At 48.1% G+C, this 22,832-nt stretch overlaps 1 protein-coding gene across 6 annotated transcripts in view; it reads right to left on the bottom strand.

The window, feature by feature from the left end:
• DCTN1 (dynactin subunit 1) overlaps positions 1 to 22,832 on the bottom strand; it is a 117,431-nt gene that overhangs the window by 38,861 nt on the left and 55,738 nt on the right. Inside the window, exons 5-6 of one of the 6 annotated variants that reach the window (XM_026658602.1) lie at positions 14,908 to 14,928; positions 32 to 49 (exon numbers count right to left, since the gene is read on the bottom strand). The exons of the other annotated variants lie outside the window; for them this stretch is intronic. Coding sequence (XP_026514387.1) covers positions 32 to 49; positions 14,908 to 14,928 — 39 coding nt within the window. The remainder of the gene's footprint in view (positions 1 to 31; positions 50 to 14,907; positions 14,929 to 22,832) is intronic. 6 annotated transcript variants of the gene reach the window in all.

Raw genomic sequence — 22,832 nt, 5'->3', positions numbered from 1 at the left:
GAAATGATCATGTGGCTACAGCGGATTGTACCTTCCGTGTTGTTGGGGCCTGCCTCATCATTGCAGAAAAGACAGATGGAGAGAGAGAAAGGGAAAGAGGGAGGCAGAGAAAGAGAACGTTAAAACATTCAATCACAACAATGCAGCTCTCGGTAGACAGTCTCTCTCAAGCACAGGCTGCCCAGGACCGCTTGCAAATGGCTGCAGCTTTTCCTTTTTATCTGCCATCCATTGACCCTGATAATCCAGCAACCGCTTCCCGAAACCCAGACTGCTACGGGCGCCGTGAATTAGCGAGACTCTAGTGCGCTGGAGTGCGGGTCCATCCTAGCAGCCGGAGCCACGGGCCATACTTCCTTTCTCCGCTGGCCTCTCCAACCACCGCCCCGGGCTCCTCATTACATCATCACTGATGGATTTTTCCCTCCCCTCTCCAAGTTCTTAGGCAGCCCTTGGATCCAGGCACAGCACCAGGGATTGAGCTGATGCTTTCCTTCCACAGGGAGGAGGGATGCACAGGGACGAACGTGCTCCTCTGTAACCTAGCAACACTTTAGGCTCAGCTGTCTCACTGGCTAATTAGAACATTTCTTCATCCCTCCTCCAGCAATAATGGGCCCAGCTCAGCATCTACGCATGCACGCAGAACCCTTGCAAATCTCTTCACATGACACAGTCCAGCCTTCCTAGCTATTGGGAGCAGTCTACACACCAACCCCTGGATCTACCAGAGCCTAACGAACTGGTTCAAGGGGCAAGTTTGTTAGTTTCTGCAATTTCAAACACACACAAGCCACCTTATAGTACTGAGAGTTCACCACCCAATACTACTCCTGTATTCCCAACTCCCCCATTCATTCTCTCTCTCATACAGACACCCAGCTTCACAAGCACACAGGAAATGCAACAGCAAAGAAGAGTTTGGTTTTTTTTAAGTTTATTCAATCGAATAGTTGGGTGCCAAAAATAAAGCCACAGTGAAACCCGCATCAGAGACCAGCCTTGAGAGCCTCCTGCCTTGAGAGTTCACCCCAAAGGGCCACCAGTGCCTGGTCAGGAGGACCTGTTCCACCATCACCAGGAGACACTGCGGTTAAGCAGACGTTTCTGAGCACTAACAAACTGGCTTCAGTGCACTGACAAGTTAAACCTCAAATTTAACGCCTTTAAATTTTTCTATCATTCCCAAGCTAATACCTGTTGAGAGGCCAGAACGTACTTCCCTTAAAACTCAGGCAAAACCCTCACTAATGCTGTAGAACAGAGGTGAGCAAACTACGGCCCGCGGGACTGTCCTGCCCGGCCCCCGAGTTCCTGGCCCGGGAGGCTAGCCCCGGTCCCTCCCCCACTGTTCCCTCTGCCCTGCAGCCTCAGCTTGCTTGCCCGGCTGCGGGCGCAATGCTTTGGGTGGCGGGACTGCGAGCTCCTGGGGCAGCGCAGCTGCAGAGCTCCGGCTCCAGGCAGCCAGCATGTCTGTAGCACCACCAGCCACTGGTGCTCCAGGCAGCGCGGTAAGGGGGCACGGAGCAGGGGTGGGCAGGGGAGTTCGGGGTGGTGGTCGGGGTGTGGATAGGGATCAGGGTGGTCGGGGGGGGAACAGGGGGTTGGATGGGTCAGGGTTCCTGGGCGGGAGGGCATCAGGAATGAGAGGAGGGGTTGGATGGGGCAGCGGGGGTCCGAGGGCAGTCAGGGGACAGGGAATGGGTGTGTGTGAATGGGGCAGGGGTCCCAGAGGGGCTGTCAGGGAACAGGGGGGGTTGGATGGGGCAGAAGTCGGGGGTCTGGGCCACGACCCCCTCCCCTAACCGGCCCTCCATACAATTTACTAAACCCAATGCGGCTCTCAGGCCAAAAAGTTTGCCCACCCCTGCTGTAGAACATGAATTTAAAAGCTACAACAGTCTGGAAATTCTAGGTTAAGGCTTCTGTCCCTCCTGGCATCAATCTCCTCTTCCCCCGCTCCCTGTTATAACAGCCTTCCACTTCAGGCCAGAGACCCTACGAGAGTCCTAGCCCGTGTGAGGGCCTGGGGAGCTGGCAGGCTGGCTATTGGGGTAAAGGGGGGTCTCTCGGCTGTATCTGGAGAGAACAGTCTCTCATTCATGCAGGGAGGGTGAAGGGCCAAAGCAGGATCTCAATCCTGTGCTCAGAGGAGGAAATCTCGGGCCTGGAGCAGGAAGGTGCAGGAGGTTGGGATAATGGTTCCCAGGCCAGTGTGCAGAGCACCAGTCTGACCAGCGCAGAGCTGTCGGTGCCTGTAGTGGAAATCCTGATGGAAGAATGGTGAAAGAAGAGGGTGTGTAGCCTGTAGGAGGAGAGGGGGAGGAAAGTAGGGCAGTGGTGCCAGCACTGGCACACTGCCTAGGAATTCCCTGATTTACAAGAAAAATACAAACTCTAGTTTTTAAAATTATAACATGCTACAGAATAAGGGCTTAGGCACTTTTTAAAAAAAATAAAGGAAATATTCTTAGTCCTGGATCCCGGATGTCATGTGTCTGGGAATTATTGACCCGAAATAACTTTTTAAACTGGGGAAGTGAACTTTGTCCAATGCATCCATGATAGGAGTTCTCATCTAGGACTAGTGAACTCTAGACTGAGGTTCTACAGATAGGAGTAGCAAAAAGGGTTTCTAAAACTGAAACCAACTTTTTTTTCCCACGTCTCATAACAAAAAATGGGTTGGTTAATCACTTCAGGAAGGTCTGACGTTCTTCTCCTCTGGACCAGAGACCAAGTATGAGACGTTTGAGGGCAAACAACAACAAAAAAATTTTTTGGGGGTGCGGGGGGACATTTTGGAGAGGGGGGGAGGAAAAATAGATTTTAAAATGAAAACAATCTAAATTAGGAGTTTCTAATGGGATGCCAGGATGACTGGAAATGTCCTCAGGTATCAAAGTATCGGTTTCAAAATCAGGCAGTGAATGAGTTAAAATCACCCCACACTGGTCTAAGAAGTCCCCGCATGTAAATAAATCTGTGCCCTCCATCCACTATCCCAAGAGATTCCCCAGCACCGGATGGGAACTATACTTACAAATAAGAGCCACACGTGGAAAGCGCAATTCCAACAGTATCAGCTGTTACTCCCTTAACCTGAAGTGAGAGCTTTTATTATCCAGCATTTACTATAATTAATTTTGAGGAGTAAAAGATGTTGGTGGAATCGGAAGGATTCAATAGAACAGGTATCAAACTGGGGCCAAACTCACCTTGACAGCGTCCCTTGAAATGAGAGAGGGTACGCTGCTGACATCCTTGATAAAAGATTTTTTAAAATTACATTAAATTTACCCTCACCTTCTCTGCCTCTTCCCCCAACAATACAGGGTCAAGGAAGAGGCACCAATGGGTAACAACACGAACTCGACATCTGGATGCTCCTACCATACCATGTATTTTTCAGGGGCTGCAACATTCAGATTTCAAGGTTTTATTCATAATTTTGTTGAGATGTAAAAAGAGAACATTTTCCCTCTGAAAATTATTCATATATTTAGCATGAAAAGCACCATTTCCAAGCTCCTTCCCTGGCCTATCAAGCTTTGACGTGTCTTAGAAGCTGACCGAATGAGAAAGGTTATTTGAACAGACCAGCAGACATATGGCCCAAAACCAAAATGGTGACCAGTCAGCCCATCTGTCCATTACATTAACGGGACTGGATCAGAAACGTGTGTGGATTTAAAAGCACTACCAAGTGAGCTGGGTTCAGCTACAAAACCCGTGCAATAGCCTAAAGCTGGTTTTCAACCTTTTTTCATTTGCAGCCCCCTAAAGATTTCCAAAGGGAGGTGCGGAGCCCTTTGGAAATCTTAGGCACAGTCTGCGGACTCCCAAGGGTCTGTGGGCCAGAGGTTGAAGACCACTGGTGGGAAAGGGGAAAGGAAAGCCGATTCTGGGGGGTTTGTTACACATTAAGAAAATAAAACTGATTTTGGACAATGGGAGATCAGCATAACAGGCTGCTCACCTATCACAGCCCCAGTTAGTTTGGGTTTCAAGAGATGGATTGCTGAATACTGCTCCTATCCACAGGGGAGAAAGCCCCTTTTCTTGTTAATATCTGCCCAGCTGACACTGAACAGGGCAACTGTGAATCTCTTTTGGACAATACAGTACAGATAAAGCCCATAGCACTCTGTCAGTCTTGAACTGACTTTTTCACTTTAAGCACCCTGGACCAGAGTCCGTCTGGCTCTGTGCACATCCCTTGCCATGCAAGTCCTGGGAAGAAAATAAACGATGCAGAGCTTGGTTAAAGTCTGAGGTACAGAAAATGGAGAGTATTTCTAACAATGCAGGCCTATTGTGTCACCATTTTGCTGCCAAGCGTCAATTTAGATCTGAAACACTAAATTGCCAGGCCAGAGATTGTGTCTTCCTCTTGGGAAGCAGCTGCAATGCCTAAAACCCCTGACGAGTACCAATGGAGAGCACAGACAGGTCCTTCGGGGACTCGGACTTCATTCATTGGTAGACTCTATAGCACGTGATAGAGATGACAGAGCAGAGAAGCAGCTTGTCGGCTTCTCGCAAAGGAGCATGCCTTGGTTCCAAGCTGGATTAGATACACACAGAACACGACCATATTTTTCAGAAATCTGCTTTCTGGCAACAATTTACAGAGCGAGAACACCTTAGCAAGAAGAGGGGATTTCTGTTTAATTATTCAAAACATTTTCCTCTAGCAGCATTATAGATAATGGATGTCTTCAAGCCCAGAACCCATACTAGCTGCCTACAGCATCATCATAATATGGAGGCAGACACAAGTTAGAGATCCCAGGACGTAACACGGCTACACGCTCAGCTCAAGATGTGGTATTGCAGGCTTGGGCTTATGGTTTCCATAGGCTGCTTCTCTGTGGTCATCTGTCCTGCGCAATTTAGATACAGCCATCTGGCTCCTGGCAGGTGGCCAAGTGCATCCATCAGGCTACTTACCCATACTTCCTGGTACAGGGTCAGAACCTTCAGCAATGCTACATCGCAGGGGCTAATGGGACGTGGGAGCCCACTGCACATGCCAATCAGTTAGCCAGGGGCGTAGGCCCCTTCTGTTCCTGCCCTGCAGGGTGGATAAGAGGGTGATACTTTATGGGCAGGTTCCTTTCACTTCCCCCAGCAGGAGGTGGAGGAGCAAGGAAACATCAGGTGGGTTCAGTCAGCATCACCTTCCATAAAGTGCTCTCTGGATGATCTCCAGACAGGGTCTCTTCAACACGCTGAAGGTACTCGAGCTTTTCTGGATCTCTGTGGAATCTGGATAAAGACCAGAGTCTTTCTGGGCATCTATTTTGAGGCAGCAGCTCTCCACACTACATCAACAGCATCACAGACTTGATGTTGGCCATGGCAATGCCTTTATATTAAAGCATGTATTATCTGGCGGTGGTGAAAGCTCTGTTCCATAGCTAGACCTGCCTTTTGCTACAGAACCTGGTATCCAGAACCTGCAAAGGAGCAGCTCACAAATCCCGGCAGTACTAAAGTGAAGTTTGGCCAATCTTACCCCTGGGCATTGCTACCCCAACCACTATGTTCTTATGCAGGAAAGAGGGTGGGAGATGGCAGCATCCCCAGCGTAAGATATCCTGGTTTTCTACTCCCTGGGACGAGGAGAGAGGCGGGAGGCGTCAGGCGTCCTCCACACTTTCAGCTACTCCTCAAGAATAGGCTACAAAGGCAAGAGCAGTTCTATGGCAAGGCTGATCTTGACCTAGCTACTCTGGCCCTTAAGAATTCCCTGAGTGAACCAAAAAGAATTAACTCAATCCAGCGGTTCTCGCAAGCTGCTTTAAACGTGGCGAGAAGGCTGGATTCTCCAGATCACAATCACTTGTTTGCTGCTGTGGATATGTATTTGACCTTTAGCAAATCCTGTGTGTCCTCAGTGTCCAAAAGGTAGCGATAGTCCTCAAGAAAATACCTCTGCTTATTGACACCCCAGGGTGGGTCAGGAAGGGTCAACTGCCAGTGGCAACACAGCAACAGCTACCCCAGCTGGCACCAAAACCCTTAGAGCATGTGGTTCTGAAGATCTCTGCAACTAAATTTTGTTGGCCACGTTAAGCCAGCAAAGCCAACTTCCAGCACACATCTCAATGCAGGATCCTCGGAGCTGCACGTTAAATGTGGCACTTCTGTCTCTGGGATTAACCTGATGGATCAGGCTCTGATCATGCGCTGTAGTCAGAGCTCTTGAATTCTTCAGTTTGGAGCTGCCTGGAGTCGGGCTTCTGCAGATGTACATCTGATGGCAGTTGGCGCTGCCTCCAGGGCAATATCAAACATGGGAGGTCTCAGCAGAGCCATGTCAGAGAAACAGCAGCTCAGTACATCGATATGAGCAGCGAGGCTCTCAGACACCTGACAAAGCAGATCTGCTGAACCTAATGGGAAGCTGAATCCAAATCAACACAGGCACCACAGTTCCCAGGGGTGGGACCTGTTTTAGGCGTCCGCTTAAAGGATGAACAACCAACCAACCAAAAAATCCATTGAAGCAGCAGAGCACCAGAAAGGAGCACTGAGAACAAACCTCTAAGAGCTGCGACACTGATGCACAGCAAGAACAGAGCTGCAGAAATCATTCAAGAGAGAGGATTTCAGAGTCAAGGCCTTCACAGTGCTATGGAAAGGAGCCCAGCGCTCCCTGGAGGCCATGCAGAGTGGGGTGTGCCGGAGTGTTTAAGAGGCAGAGAACTGAAACAGACATCACAATTATTTGACAAAGGAAGGGTCAACCCCAGACTGGATACCCAGAAATGGAGCATGCCAGCTGAGCAGAACCACAGTCCATGTCTAAGTGCAAGTCTCTCTCCACCTTTCTGTGAGTGCTCTTAGAGCCAGCCACAGCCAGCGAACGGACGCCGTTTCCACAGGGATTTATTTATGAACCTTTCACTCACTTTTACCCACACAGTTATAGCAGAACACTCCGGAGTTTGCCTTTATTGTGCAGTTCTACCCACACCAATCAGTCTGAACAAATGGCGTGGGGGACCCCGGTAACACACACCAGCGTACAAGTGCCACACACTGAGGACGTTTCCCAGACCTGAGGAAGAGCTCGGTGTAGCTCGAAAGCTCGTCTCTCTCACCAACGGAAGTCAGTCCAATAGACGATATTCCCTCCCCCGCCTTGTGTCTCGATACCCTGGGACCGGCACAGCCATAGCAACCTTGTTTTCTAAATGGCATTCTTGGGAATGTGCCATTGGCAGAGTTTAGATGTACACTATGCTATTTGTGTGTATTGCAGTGAAGACGATTGTCTGCTATACACTGGCCATACACAGGCCTGGTTTACACTAGAAAGTTAAGTTGGTTTAACTACATTGGCCAGGGGTGTGAAAAATCCACCCCCCCACGCGGTGTAGTTAAGCCGACCTAAGTCCCCATGTAGACAGCACTTGGTCGATGCCAGAATTCTTCCATCCATCTAGCTTCCGGCTCTCGGGGAGGTGGATTCCCTATGCCGATGGGAGAATCCCTCCCGCTGGTGTAGGCAGTGCTACAGCACCGCAGCTGGGGTGGCACAGCCATGCCGCTGTATGCAAGCCCACAGAGAAAGACTCCTGGAATGGACTTTGACGGCACTAACAGCTCCAGAGAATCTCTATTTACATTAGCGTGTTGCCACATTCTCAGTTTAGATAATAGCTTTAGTTTGCAATTTTACCCAAGTAGTGCCCAACACTCCTCTGGAATAAGGTCTGTCTACTAGCCAAAGGCAACTGAGGGCCGCTTGTCGTACGCCCCTTACTTGGCAGTGTGCACAGCACAGCGTTCACTGAGTCACCCAAAAGCTGACAGGGATCTTATGAGAAGTGGAAAGGCCATCGAATGACTCAACGCCTTTTCTAATACAGGTGCCTGATTTTAGAAAGCTGGAAGATATGTGCACCTGTCCAAAGTAGTGTCTGTGTCACTGGGGTACTGGCAGCATCTTTTACAAATACATTAGTCCTGAGACAATTACTAACTAGGTAAAGCTACAGAGGAGAAAACACACTGGTTCTTAAATGGAACAATTCACAATTAAAAAGGTGAGACAGCTGATCAACACTGTCCAGTAAATAAGCGCTCTCAGAGCTGGATGGCAGGTACGCACTGAAAAGTGACTGATTTCATGGTCAGAGGAAGCAATAAAGGGCTCATGGCGCCAGTACATAAACTAAGACATTTAGCCCTTCCCAACTCCTCTGGGCAGCAGGCCCGATACATGCTTTACTTCTGTGTCTTTAACGAAGGAGCTGCTGCCAGGCCACTACTCGAACGGCCCGGCTGAGTGAGAACTCCGGTACACACTCGCAACAAAAAACAGCAACTACCGGCTTGTTCCACCATCTACTGCTCCTGCGGGACTCAGCAGCTTTCACCCCGATTAATACTGAAGTAGTCTTGCTCCTGCACCAAAGATACTGCCAGCAAGTCACAGTGCTCAGTCCTTAGAGAAATTACACGTGGTCATCACAGCTTATTGACCGGGCGAGAGAAATATTTCCCACTGTGAAAGAAGAGTTCTCAAGTGCACAGGATCCACTCCGCCCCCTCCCACAAAAAGGCTCAGGAAAACTGACATGTCCACCCTGCAATCCAGATGAGAAACACACACTTCAGAAGGATCATCTGATTCTTCTTTCATTTACAAAATGTAATTGGGCTTGGGTCGTTCCATTTTCTTTAAAGAAAACCAAAATTCAGGCCATCCGTAAGCAGACATGCACCTGGTCCCTCTCAAGGACAAAGCAGGCGCATCTGCTCAAGAAACGGAGCCATTAGTACAGTACACAAACTCCCAAGAGACGCCCCAGGAGTGGACACTGCGGGAAGTAGTGGAACAAGAGATGTAACAGGAGATGGACAAAGTAGCAGCAGCTGCTGAATGCATGAGAGACGAGGGAGGCCTGTTTGTTATGAATCTTTTGTACTTGGGCTCAGAATACAACCCTTAAAAATGAGTCCCAGAGCACTGAATGTTATGCTGATAGCTGAATGGTCTCTGGGATGGTGCAAGCAATGGGGCTGCTTCTATAGGTCACAGGACGAAGCTTGGGTAGATTCTACATACAGAGAATTATAAAGCTAGGCTAAAATAACGGCAGGGAACAAACTGGCTCCAAGGCACCTGCTATGGGGCAGACACAAACTGTTTGACGAATCACTGAATCAACTCCTCCCAATAATGCTCCCTAGAAACAAAGTTTTTCATTGTCTCCGTTCAGCTGTGGTATAAAATGGACAAAGCACTAGCTGGCTACGCTCCCCTCACAAGGGCCTCAAACTTCCAGGATCAGATGGAACAGGCCCTCGGTTTCAGCTCCAGACAACTCTGCCAGCCACAATCTGCCCATTGCGACTGTGACTGACTGCTGCCCTGTCTCTTTTCAGCTCGGAACCCGCTAGCCAGTCAGGCAGCTCCCCTGGTTGGCTAATTTATAACTCTGGGCAGTGTATCGGCCCAACCTTCAGCTAAACTGTCCCATTTAGTTCTCCTATCTATATTAACAACCCAGCATCTTCTGCCTCTCTGTACAGCACGAGGGGCAAGGAGGAGTCTCTTTTGTCCCCAAGAGCCAGCTCCCTGTTCTGAGCACAGAAATGTGGTAGAGTGGTACTGTTAGTCCATACATATATGTTAGGTGTAGTATACACATTAATAGGTATTACGTGCATGGTATTAACATAGTACACATTATGTATATGGGTGCTGGGAATTAATATTAACTGAATGTATTACCCTCTTTCCACAATTCTGTTCACCCATGTCAAGCATAGAATCATAGAATCAGGGTTGGAAGGGACCTCAGGAGGTCATCTAGTCCAACCCCCTGCTCAAAGCAGGACCAATCCCCAACTAAATCATCCCAGCCAAGGCTTTGTCAAGCCGGGCCTTAAAAACCTCTAAGGAAGGAGATTCCACCACCTCCCTAGGTAACCCATTCCAGTGCTTCACCACCCTCCTAGTGAAAAAGTTTTTCCTAATATCCAACCTAAACCTCCCCAACTGCAACTTGACACCATTACTCCTTGTTCTGTCATCAGGTACCACTGAGAACAGTCTAGATCCATCCTCTTTGGAACCCCCTTTCAAGTAGTTGAAAGCAGCTATCAAATCCCCCCTCATTCTTCTCTTCTGCAGACTAAACAATCCCAGTTCCCTCAGCCTCTACTCATAAGTCATGTGTTCTAGCCCTCTAATCATTTTTGTTGCCCTCCGCTGGACTCTTTCCAATTTTTCCACATCCTTCTTGTAGTGTGGGGCCCAAAACTGGACACAGTACTCCAGATGAGGCCTCACCAATGTTGAATAGAGGGGAACGATCACGTCCCTCGATCTGCTGGCAATGCACCTACTTATACAGCCCACAATGCCATTAGCCTTCTTGGCAACAAGGGCACACTGTTGACTCATATCCAGCTTCTCACCCACTGTAACCCCCAGGTCCTTTTCTGCAGAACTGCTTCCTAGCCATTCGGTCCCTAGTCTGTAACAGTGAATGGGATTCTTCCATCCTAAGTGCAGGACTCTGCACTTGTCCTTGTTGAACCTCATCAGGTTTCTTTGGCCCAATCCTCTAATTTGTCTAGGTCCCTCTGTATCCTATCCCTACTCTCCAGCCTATCTACCACGCCTCCCAGTTTAGTGTCATCTGCAAACTTGCTGAGAGTGCAGTCCACGCCATCCTCCAGAGCATCCCACAATGCTTTGCAAAGCTAGAGTCAGCTTCAGTGTTCGAAAACTGGAAACGTACCAAAGCAAAGACACATGAGAACTCAGTTTTTCTCCGACAATACTTTGTACCAAGTACAGTTACCAAATGCTTTCCTGGCTCATCAACGCTTGGAATGTAGCATTCAAAACGGAGACATGAGAAAGTACAGGGAGGCACCAAGGACAAAGGTGGCACAAAGTAGTGGGACAAACTTAAAGTGACGTGTAAAGAGTCTTGTAACTTATAAAAATCACACCGTAAATACTAGTAGCTGAAATGCGCATCTTTGAAGCACACCTGTGTAAGGTGAACACACAGCGAGAATTTGCTTCCCAGAAGGAGAGTGTGTCTCCTTCTCGCACTGTACTGCTTTATCTTTATACATTGGACTAAGTTCGGTTATTTGGTCCTGAACATTAAGAACATGTAGTCAAACAATTGGCTATATCTGAGTCAACAGGACACTACGCACCAGCCTGGGCGTTCCATGCAGCTGCCCATAATCCCACACGTGAACTCTCCAAAGCCACTGTCCGGGGAGGCTGGGACCCCTGAGTGTGGGAACAGGACACTGCCCATCTTTTTCAGCAGAGGTCAGGCTGTATCTCATGGAAAACAGAGTAGGGCAGTGCCCACCACAACCATCTTCGGCTGCCCATTGCTATTCACCAAGTTGCTTAGGGAACCTCAGGCACCTCTCCCCATTACTGATTGGGGTCAGTCTCCTTAAATGAACTGCACCTTGGAACATCTCAGAGCTTAAAAACCTTGTCTCCTCAAGGAAGAAAAAAGCTGGTTCCTGAGGCTGGTCTCACTAAAATGGCGACGTTGATTACTCACATCTGACCGGAGCTTCTCAGCACATGGGAGCAGAAAGGCTCCTGGATCCCTGCTTCCAACCTCACCACAACCTAAACTGCCAAGCTCATGGGGCCTTGTGCCAACCTGTACATAAATGAATGGCTTTTCCACCACTCCCTGGTGGACACGACTCCAGGCTGAGCTACGCATACGTCCAAGGCAGATACCTACAGGTTTGGGTTAAGACAGAAAGGGGTCAAGCTTTTTGCTCATTTAACCCCTCAGATGTCAGTCTTTGCAGCTGTTACGTGCTACTATTCCACTGCAAGGCTGACATTTCAGTGAGGGGGCCAGTCCCAGGTATTTGAGGCGGGACTTGCTCTCTACACAGTAACTGCTATGCCAGACAGCACTGTAGCAATGAACAGAGGATTGTGAGAGCTGTAATTTCATTCCAAAACTGGAGAGAATGGCCATCTTGCTGCCTTTAAAACAGCTAGCTTACTCTCCCTTCTCCACCAGCCTGTCACACTGCAGGTGGCAGGAGGTTTCAGCACTCTCCCAGTGTTGCACTCCCTAGTGAGCTGTTCACTCAGCTGTGTTCTTTACTCGTGCAAGTGCAGCATGGGCCGAAACATCAAGTGCTCCCCTCAGCAGATTCACAACGCCTGCTCTTGGCATCTCTGGCGGGATGAATGCAGAATGACACGAGCAGCGGATACCTTTGGGGAGGAATATGAACTTCATTGCTCTGTAAGACTTTGTGCTACTGCACTGCTCCACCGTTACGAGCAAGAAGCTCCTGGCCTCCCCCTGCACCCAGTATGCAGGCCTTAAAGGAAACCGACCCAAAGGCACAGCAGAAGTTCCTTGAGGTGTCATGTGGAAACAGCAGCTGTCTCAATCCTTGAGAGAAATAGGCAATTGGGAGCCCTCGAGAAGAGTCACTCTGACTCCAATGGAGGCCAGGGTGGAGTTAGTGTTACTCTCTGAAGGTCATGGAGAGGCAACACCCCTGAGGCAAGAGGCTGCCTATTCCACCCTCCCTGCTGAATACCTGGCTCCAGATGGCAGGCAGAGAGTGGAAGAGGGCTGATTATTTGTATTTGCTCTTTGTCCCAGTTTAAGAGGTGGCCAATCTCGGAGGACTGGGGCCATCTGCCACCCAAAATAGAGCAGGAGGAAACAGCTTTTAAACCGATTAAAGTCCAACATGTACCATGCACTGCAAAGAGCTACCTAATCTCATTAATACGGATTTGCCTACTAATAAGGTTATTTCTTTTTAGGCATTAGTAGTTTTACCAAATAGAACCTTGATTCCCAGACACTAAAGTGGTCGCAAGGAAAAGAGCTGGCAAGTTGACTGACGATTTCAACCCTTAAAATGGAACTGTGAGGAGCAGGGCAAGAAGAAACTTTACAAATGAGCTGAGGCTGGGAGGACGTTCTAGGACATACCTGTCCGATCTTGGTTTCCATCCCAGGGTTAGTCCCACAACGTTCGTGAGGAAACCCCACTCGCGTCATGGGCTCTCTGGTATCGGTCTGACTTAGAATTACCCCTTTTAGAATGAGACAATTAATACCCTGACCAGATGGTACCATGCCTGCCACCAACCCAATCCAGCGGCGATCTTCACAATGAAGTAAGGCAAAACTGGAAAGTAAAATCAACACACACTAGAGGTTTTCCATCAGAGAAAGTGTACAGAGCCGGGAAAGCCAGAGCTTGGTGTGAGTAACAGCAGCATGCAGAACAGCAGGGACAAGAGCTAGCAGGAGAGTGAAGTAACAGGGCAAAGCGCATGCAGATCAGTAAGTTCAGAGACATGCAGAGATTTCAGACTGGACAGAGGTCACAGAGTTGGTCAGAACAAAGAGGCTTAGAACAGTTACTACAGAACACCAAACTTCCAGGGGAGCACAGCTTCTCCTCCTGCTCTGCTCCCCATTTGTGCTCATTCTGTGGAAGGGACAGACGGAGTTCTGGGCTCGCATTCTTTCTCCTCCCAAGTGCCGAAGGGTTATATAGACTGGAAGTGAAAGATCCGCAGCAGCACTACATGCCATCACTCACAGCAACAAGCAGGTACTGTCTCACTCTCTCTCATTGGCATTTCTAATGGGCCCATCAGTGTAGTATCTGGGGGGCTAGAGTTTTTGCAGGGTTTCCTTGTCGAAGTTACAACATGCCCCAGTCAGACAGCTAAGCTCCGCTGAGATCCACATAGCTTTCCTTTTGATACAACTGCAATTTGAAACAAACAACAGATCTGCTGGGATTTTCTGGCCTTCTTTTCCCTGGCTGCTGCTGGGATCTAATAGGGGTGGGTGTAAGGGAGGTGGCTCTTTCGAGAGAAAAGTTAGTGTGAAAAAGAGGGACTTGGGAAAAGCTGTCATTTTACAAGTATTACATTTAGGCAAAATGGTGACTTGTCTTCAAATCAGAAAGAAAACGTCCGTTAGCCGATGTGTATCAGTTTGCTAAGGGAGGTGGGTTGACACTGGAATATTTTGTGCAAAGTATCCGAAATAGATAGCCAAGAAGATAAACCCAGCAATAGGGAAAACTGTCTCAAGAGAGCAAAAAATCAGAGTTTGGAAGCAGGTAGCGCTGATTCAAAACCATACCATGCCCTGTGACAGCACCTCTCTGATCATCCAGAGCAATCGCTGTCTGTTTTCATCTCTCCCTTTAGACAGTAAATTCAACGGGGCAGGGAATGTGCCTACATCTATTGTGCCCAGCTCTGAGCACGCTGTTGGTGCTTTACCCAGGAGATTTACATCCATTACAGCAATAGTTGGAAGGAAACAAGGCAGCAGAATGTGAAAGCCAAGGTTAACGTATCAGCCTAAGCTACGGGATGGAGATCACAATACGTGGGTTGGGCCTTTGATTCTAAAGCCGACTCGTGTGTTGATGTCAAGAATTTCGATACATGCACCCAGAGAGAAATATGATGGGCACATTTCACAAGTACAAATAGTTAACTCACACTCAGCACTGGTGTGAAAGCTTTATCCTGATGCTGTGAAGAAACAGCAGAAAGTTCTCAGAACTCCCAAGAAAAATAAGGTCGTTTGGTTTATGAAGCCACGTTCCCCACCAGGTTGCGTGGCAGGCTGAGAAGTGGTGACAGATACTTTCCCATAAAGCAATGCTCTTCCCCCAGTGCATTTGGGCTCTGATTACTAGCAAGGCCAGCCGAGGCGCCGGAGGAGGGGAACACATGCAATGAGTAAACATGCGACCATACAATGGAAGACACAGCAGCAGTGAGTGACAATGAGCCGAGATGTATTTGGGGGCATTTCATGCGGCCAGGAGATTCTGCGACGTACAGATGAATTGCCAAAAAAAATGCACCACCTTTTTAGGTTTCGCTCCACGCTGCATGAAGAGGGGACAAAGATTAGAAGTTAGAGTTTACACTGCCTGGACGGACAACAGAAGTGAACCGTTCGCACAGCGGTTATACAGCTTTCCCTGCTGTTCCCGAGGAAGGTACTTTGATCGGTTCTGTTGAAGTCACCAGATCTCAATAATACGGACAATCAGCAAGGAGGAAAGCACCCAGACTAACCTAAACAAGTCTGTGAAATGTGACCTGCCAGCGTGTAGCAGATAACGGAGCTGGCCGTTGCCTTGAGGCTCGTGGGCTTTATCCCAGAGTGGCTATAATCAGGCTTTGGCTCCTAGGGCATTAAGGCTTCAAAGGTTCCAGAAAAGAACATTTTGAAAGGCAAATGACGGCCCTTGACAGCTTAGTTAATTGGCAGGCAGTGGGGCCTAGTGAAGAAAGCACTGGACTGGACTCAGGAGACCTGGGTTCTCTTCCCAGCTCTGCCACCGGCCTGCCGGGTACCTTGGGCAAGTCACTTCCCTTCGGTGCCTCAGTTTCCCCACCTGCTCTGTGAAGGGCTTCACACTCTACTGACGACAAACGCTATAAGAGCTGGGTATTATTTTGTTTCCATACCGTCAGTCAATGCATCTGCCCCCAGAAGCCTGGGATTGCTAGGGAGCTAGGTCTGCCCCAACCTCATCCCTAGCAAACACTGTTCATATTCCAACCGGAGCCCCAGGTCAGCAATCTCTGCTCAGGTGCTGGGTGGGGCGGGGAAGTGTGTACAGCCGCTGCTGCGCTACCCCTGGTGAGTTCTTTGTATCTTACGGCCAGCCACAAGTCAAGTTCCCCAATGTAAAATTAGAGCGGAGTGAATTCAAACTGGGCAGACTTGCAGTAACCAAGAGGGACATGAACAATTGCTCATGATTGGGTTATAACTAATATTTAAGGCTCAAATTATACAAAGATAAAGGCTTGAACTTGCCACTTTCCCCATTAGACAGATCTGCTCTGGCTGTGTCGAATCTATCGACCAAACCAGGCCGAAATATGTTGAGAGAGAAAGAAACAGACAGACACAGAGAGAGAGAGAGAGAGAGAGAGAGAGAGAGAGAATTTTCTCCTTTCCCCAAGTAGCACTGACCTCTGCAGACATGCTACCATGAGTCACTTCTCCATATCAAAACCAGAAGCACCACCATTATTTCAATTACCACAGCAGTCAGAGTGAGGCCTAGGGAGAAGGCTACTGCTGCCGTATTTACACATTTGTGTAAGCCTCTTATTTCATCCATGTTAACACAGGTCCTGTGTCCACTTTCCCAGAGATTAGCAGAACCATTCTGCTTTGCCACCTCTATTCTAGCTTTATCAAGCAGCATGCTTACTGGCTGGGCGCTCTCAGTCGGAGGCTGGGATGACAGACGCCCTTAGGGAAAATGAACAGGTGGTGTTCACCTTAGATTCAAATACCAGGAGCTTTTTTACATAAACAGATTCAACAATAAATGCATTTACTTATCCTCCATTTGGATAAGGACACAACACAAGGCAAATTCTATGCTATTATAAAGTGCCAAGGGAAGCCTTAAAGCAATGAGAATCTCCGATTTCTAATTGGCTGGTTACCATGATGCAGTGACAGATTACCAGCATTTATCCCTGGGATTAGCAGAAAGGAGTGGAGATAAAATTCACAGGAAATCCAACCCCAGCACAGAGACACATTTGAGTGATGCAACCTATGTCAGGAAACAACAACTTCCCTGTGTTATGTGCACACTGCAGTGTGTTAACATCTGTCCACCGCCCTGCTGGTTTACTGTTTACATTGCAATAGCTTTGGACCAAGAAATAGACCATTTCATTCCATTTTGGGGCTCTCATGAACGAGCTTCAACAATGTGTTCGAGACAATATTTTAATTAAGGCAGGAATGTTTCCCTGTGATTAAAACTGGAACTGGGAAACAGAACTCCTGGGTCCCATTCTCAGCTCTGCCACTGACTGGTCGGGTGCTCTTGGGGGGATGTGCACGTGTTAACAGACACTTCTCCAATCTGCATCTCAGTTCAAAGTAGAAATCCTTACCTACCCACCAGGGATGTTGGATCAGGATTAGTGGAGGTAAGACACAGGATCTTTGGATGAAAGTTGCTATAGAAGGGCAAAACAAATCTGTCTGTAAACACTTTATACAAAAATCTGAGGTCTAAATTATCCCGTGTCCCTTTAACCTTGGGGAGACTGAAGAAAAGGGAGACTATTTTGGCTAAAGGGATCCTCTCAAAGACATGGCTGGTAACTTGACTATAGCAAAGTTAATCCCCAAAGGACCTGGAGACCATCAGCTTTTCCTGTCATGTGCCACGTTAGATCACTGGACACTCTGATGCTGTCTGTGTATTTTAGGTTTATAGCTCAACGGGGCACAGAGCGCCTGTTATTTACAATAGCACTTTCCCTTGACTCTAGTGTCATCTAGTGGCAAAATACTGTTAATCTGCAGCTCTTGAATGGAAGGAGAGGCAACAAACAGCAGTAACCCTCTGTCCTTGGGAGAGGTGGGAAGCTGCTCTGTGATGTCCTCAAGCTTCTCACACAGTATTTTTACTAATACAATTAGGCTCTTCTTGAAGAGCAGCAGTATTGCCTCAAGCAACAAACAGGGTGCTCTGCAAATCCAATATGCAATCATCAAGGGACAAGAGCAGTTGTAAAATGCACTTCAGCACAGAGAAGTGATCACTCCTCATGCCCAGTAAAAATGGGAAAGGTCTTCAGTATCATTCCGACTACAGAGATGATGAAACCAAGGTAGAGAGGAGAAGTTATGGGCCCAAAGTCACACAGAATCAATGAAGGCTTGTCTACACAGGAAGGTAATTTAGATGAAGGTAGGATGTGAATTTAAAGCGGAATAGCTATTCCTGATTAACTCCCTGTGTGGATGTTCTTAGATGCTCGTATTCCAGAATAAGAGCATCCACACAGGGAGTTAATCAGAAACTCTTCCCTGTATAGGCAAGCTTTAAGTAGCTGAGCACTGCAGATGGCCTGAAGGAGAGCAAGGCTTGGCTTTGATGTCTCAGGGCCTGACTTCACTGCCTTGCACCTTGTAGAGTTATTTACCCCTGGGCAAAGGGGATGTAAAGGCTCCCCGCAGGGTGAGTGAATGAACTGTTCTGATTTGATAGCATTTTTACACCCACTTTGCACCCAGGTTCCATCGCCTTCATGCTCTTGGCTTTGTGCTAACGACCATGCTGCTTGAAACGGCCTCCACTCCCCATCTGCCGAGTCCCCTCTTCTTCTGGTAAACCCACGTCCTTCCAGGAACTGATCCTTCTTCCTCACTCTTCCTGAGACGCTGTCCCATGACTTGCCTTGTGAGGGCACAGAACACATCTTACTCTAAGGGTATGTCTACACTACAGGATTAATCCGAATTTAGATAATTCGAATTTGGGAAACAGGTTGTATAAATTCGATTGTGCGCGGCCACACTAAGCACCTTAATTCGGTTTTAAACCACATTAATTCGGTGGTGTGCGGCCACACTACCCCATTAACTTAAACACAGTAATTCGGTGGTGTGCGTCCACACTAACCCTAATTCGAATTAACAAAATCGATTTAGGCTCTACTCCGTTCGTCGAGGTGGAGTACAGAAATCGATTTAAAGGGCCCTTTAATTCGAATTAACTGGCTCTGTAGTGTGGACGGGTGAAGGGTTAATTCGGATTAAGGCAGCTAAATCCGAATTAAAGTCCTAGTGTAGACCAGGCCTAAGTGGGGTTTAGTATCAGATTGAGCCCAGTAACTTGCGTGACTATCGAGGATTAACTGGATACAGTTCTAGGACGCTGCTCTTTTTGCTTCTCGCTACTGAAACAGTTTTCAAGAAAAGGGGACCCGACACCACATCCCCTTCCTGAAGGGAAGGAAATATGTCCAAAATAGGCAAAGCAGAGAAATGAGGAGAAAGCTATGAAGTCTGGGGAGGGATGGCTCAGTGGTTTGAGCATTGGCCTGCTAAACCCAAGGTTGTGAGTTCAGTCCTTGAGGGGGCCACTTAGGGATCTGGGGCAAAATCTGTACTTGGTCCTGCTAGTGAAGGCAGGAGGCTGGACTCAATGACCTTTCAAGGTCCCTTCCAGCTCTAGGAGATAGGATATCTCCATATCAGTCCCACCTTGGTTCTTGGTACCACATTCTCAGAAGCAGAGAAAGCAAAGAGGTACCATGTTAACAAGAGAGAACTGCAACGAAGCAGTAGTTATCTGCCAAGATCAACATGCTAGAAGAGATGCCACAACACAGAAAATCCACATCTCAGAGACAGATATTGTGATTTTTAAGGAATTTGTGCTAATGACATGCCAGTCTAATCAATGGATAGTCCACTCCTAACAGGCCACGCTTCACACTCAGGGTACGTCTACCCTGCGGTTAGGAGGTGTCATTCCCAGCTCGAGCCAGCACACTACAAATAGCAGGCAAGTATCAGAGGGGTAGCTGTGTTAGTCTGGATCTGTAAAAAGCAACGAAGAGTCCTGTGGCACCTTACAGACTAACAGATGTATTGGAGCATAAGCTTTCGTGGGTGAATACTCACTTTGTCAGATGCATCAAGTCTTGCGTCTGACGAAGTGAGTATTCACCCACAAAAGCTTATGCTCCAACACATTTGTTGTCTATAAGGTGCCACAGGACTCTCTGTTGCTTTTTACAAATAGCAGTGTGACTGCGACGCCATGGGCCAAGCTAGCCACCCAAGTACGCACCTAGGCTCTAGCTAGCACATGGACATGCACCTGAGCTAGGAACTTCGCGACCCAACTGCAGTGTAGACAGCCTCTGGGACTGCAAGGCAGGAGTGACCACTGCTTCGCATGAGCTTGATCTGTTCTGATACTAAACATTCTTTAAGGTTGACTTTACTGTGAAAGGTTCTATTGATAATTTTCTGGACTTAGATGATTCAGTGTCTCCACAGAACGCGTGTCTTTGTATAGGTGCTAAAAACTGGATTCAGGATGAAAAACAATTGTGGCAACGTGTGGCGAAGGCTTGCACAGAGACGTCACTCAGAGTAAAGATGGGCTTCTCAGACAAAGAGAACCATGGGCTACAAGCAGAGGTGGCCTCCAACAATGGGCTGGGAACGCTGCTGACAACAATGCCATGAAGCTCTCAAGCAACCACTTTGGATAGCCCAGTAGCTCTGAGTTTTACAGAGTAACATCTGGTCTTTCTTGGCCAAGGGAAGGGTCATCGCACAGAGGAGGAGATGACACTGATTTTGACAGCATTTCCTAAGCTAGTGCCATACTCCCTAGCAAGGCACTTGCCGTGTACTTTCAGCCAGCAAACGTTGTCTCCTCCATAACTGGCCAAAGAACAGGGTTAGTAAAAACAAGACTTGCTTGTAAGATACCAAACCTGGATCAGACGATGGTAACGTATCAAACCAATCCCCCTTGCAGCACTCAGCTCTTGTAGTTTTGAGTGCGAAGAGCCTCAGGACCATCAGCAGCAACGATTGAAATGGGCAGCAATGCTGGGGAATGTTCAATCTAGAGCATGTGCTTTGTTAGAGATTTTGTCCCAGTACATTTGGCCCTCAGCACCAGAGCACTGAAGAAATGGGCAGTCTCTCCTTGCAGGGGGGGGAACATGCAGTCTCTAAAGCAATCAATACTGAGCTTTGGCTCCTTTGCCTAGGATTTTATGCCGGCTCAGAGCCAGATTATCAAGTATCTCGGCACAGGCTTGCCACGCGCAGACAGAGGGGCGAACTGGGCAGTCAGAATTTTTAACATTAAGCCCTAAAGCAAAACCCATTCTAAGTATCTGGAGTATTTATAGGGTACCAGTCAACAGTGTCTCACTTACACCCAAGCCAGATGCGCAGCTTGCCCACACATGAGCAAAATGCTGTGAGTGCAGCTCAAAGCCTTTAGCCCACGTTGTTTCCATGTGCGCAGCTATCCCAGGTCGCAAGGAAAGCGGTGTGATCAATGCAGCCTGAGCTGGCAGAGCTGAAGCTGAAAGGAAGGCTGTATGTAGTGAGCATGCAGCTCCCACGGGGATCAGTGGGCGTTTTGCACCCAGACAGCATTCATAGCAGTTAAGAGGATGCCCAAAGAACCCTACAGTACATGTAGAACACTGGCAATTGCCACAGTGAATGTTTAGGAGGAGGAATATCCACAGCGTGTTATAAAGCAGGAATCACTAGATGGGATGGGCTGCATGTACTCCAGTGTATGTCTCGGACTGTGGCCAGCATCAGATTCTTCAGAGGATGGTGCAAGAAAAACGCAAGTGAGCCACTATGGAATAACCCAGAGGTTCTCAAACTGTGGGTCGGGACCCCAAAGTGGGTCACGACCCTGTTTTAGTGGGGTCGCCAGGGCTGGCTTAGATTTGCTGAGGCCCAGGGCTGAAGATGAAGCCTGAGGGCTTCAGCCCTGTGTGTCATGGCTTTGGTTACAGGCCCCCTGCCTGGGGCTGAAGCCCTTGGGCTTCAGTTTTGGTGTCACCCCCCCCCCCCCCCCCCCCCCCCCCCCCCCATGGGGCGGGGGGGCTTGGCCTTTGGCCCCCCCATCCTGGGCCGTGGGGCTCAGGCTTCGGTCCCCACTCCTGGGGACGTGTAGTAATTTTTGTTGTCAGAAGGAGGTCGCGGTGCGATGAAGTTTGAGAATCCCTGGTATAGCCTGTCTGTTGCGGAAGTTTCCCCCTAACCCCAGCAGTTAGCGTTTGGCTTGTGTTAAGAAGATGTACAAAAACTGTGCAGCCATGTAACAGTGAATGTCCTCAGCACCCATATACATACCGAGCCTTTCTAAAGTCTGAGCAGCTCTTTGACTGAGTGTGGTCAGACTGTCCAAAGTCTCCGAAGGGTTAAAGAATGGCATCTATGCCTCTGCTCCAATTTTCTGTTGGCTCAGGAAACGTACCTTAAACTAGGTTTAAAGGGGGCAGGTGACCAAAGCCCACAGGTAAGTCAAGAACCTGGAGACCTGGGAGAAGGGTCGGAATTTGTGGGGGAACATGGGCTGTTATAGCAGGGATAAAGGAGAGACAAGACAGAACTGGGGGTGGAATCAAATCAGTATCTTAAATGTCTCTATATGAATGCGAGAAGTATGGGGAATAAGCAGAAGAACTCAAAATACTAATAAATAAAAACAATTATGACATAATTGGCATCACAGAGACCTGGTGGGCTAATACACGACAGGAATATTGGTACAGAAGGGTACAGCTTGCTCAGGAAGGACAGGCAGGGGAAAAGGGAGGAGGTGCTGCCTTAGATATTAAAAATGTATACACATGGACTGAGGTTGAGATGGAAATAAGAGATAGACTTGTTGAAAGTCTCTGGATAAGGATAAAAAGGGTAAAAAACAAGGGTGATGTCATGGTAGGGATCTACTACAGACCACCAAACCAGGAAGAAGAGGAGGATGAGGCTTTTTTTTAAACAACTAACAAAATCATCCAAAGCACAGGACTTGGTGGTGATGGGGGACTTCAACTCCCCAGACATCTGTTGGGAAAATAACACATCAGGCACAGATTATCCAGTACGTTCTTCAAATGTCCTGGAGACTTTTTTTATTTCAGAAGGTGGAGACAGCTACCAGGGAAGAAGCTGTTCTAGATTTGATTTTGACAACTAGGAAAGAACAGGTTGAGAATTTGAAAGTGGAAGGCAGCTTGGGTGAAAGTGACAGAGTTCACGATTCTAAAGAATGGTAGGAGGGAGAACAGCACAATAAAGACATGGATTTCAAGGAGGCAGACTTTAGCAAACTCAGGGAGTTGGTAGGTAAGATCCCATGGGAAGCAAGTCTAAGGGGAAAAACTATTGAAGACAGTTGGCAGTTTTTCAAAGAGACATTATTAAGGGCACAAGAGCAAACTAACCCCCTGC

The sequence above is a fragment of the Terrapene carolina genome, unplaced genomic scaffold, assembly GCF_002925995.2.
Source record: "Terrapene carolina triunguis isolate 2854851 unplaced genomic scaffold, T_m_triunguis-2.0 Scaffold473, whole genome shotgun sequence".
Classification (NCBI taxonomy): Eukaryota; Metazoa; Chordata; order Testudines; family Emydidae; genus Terrapene; species Terrapene triunguis.
This window is presented reverse-complemented; position numbering and strand designations above follow the sequence as displayed.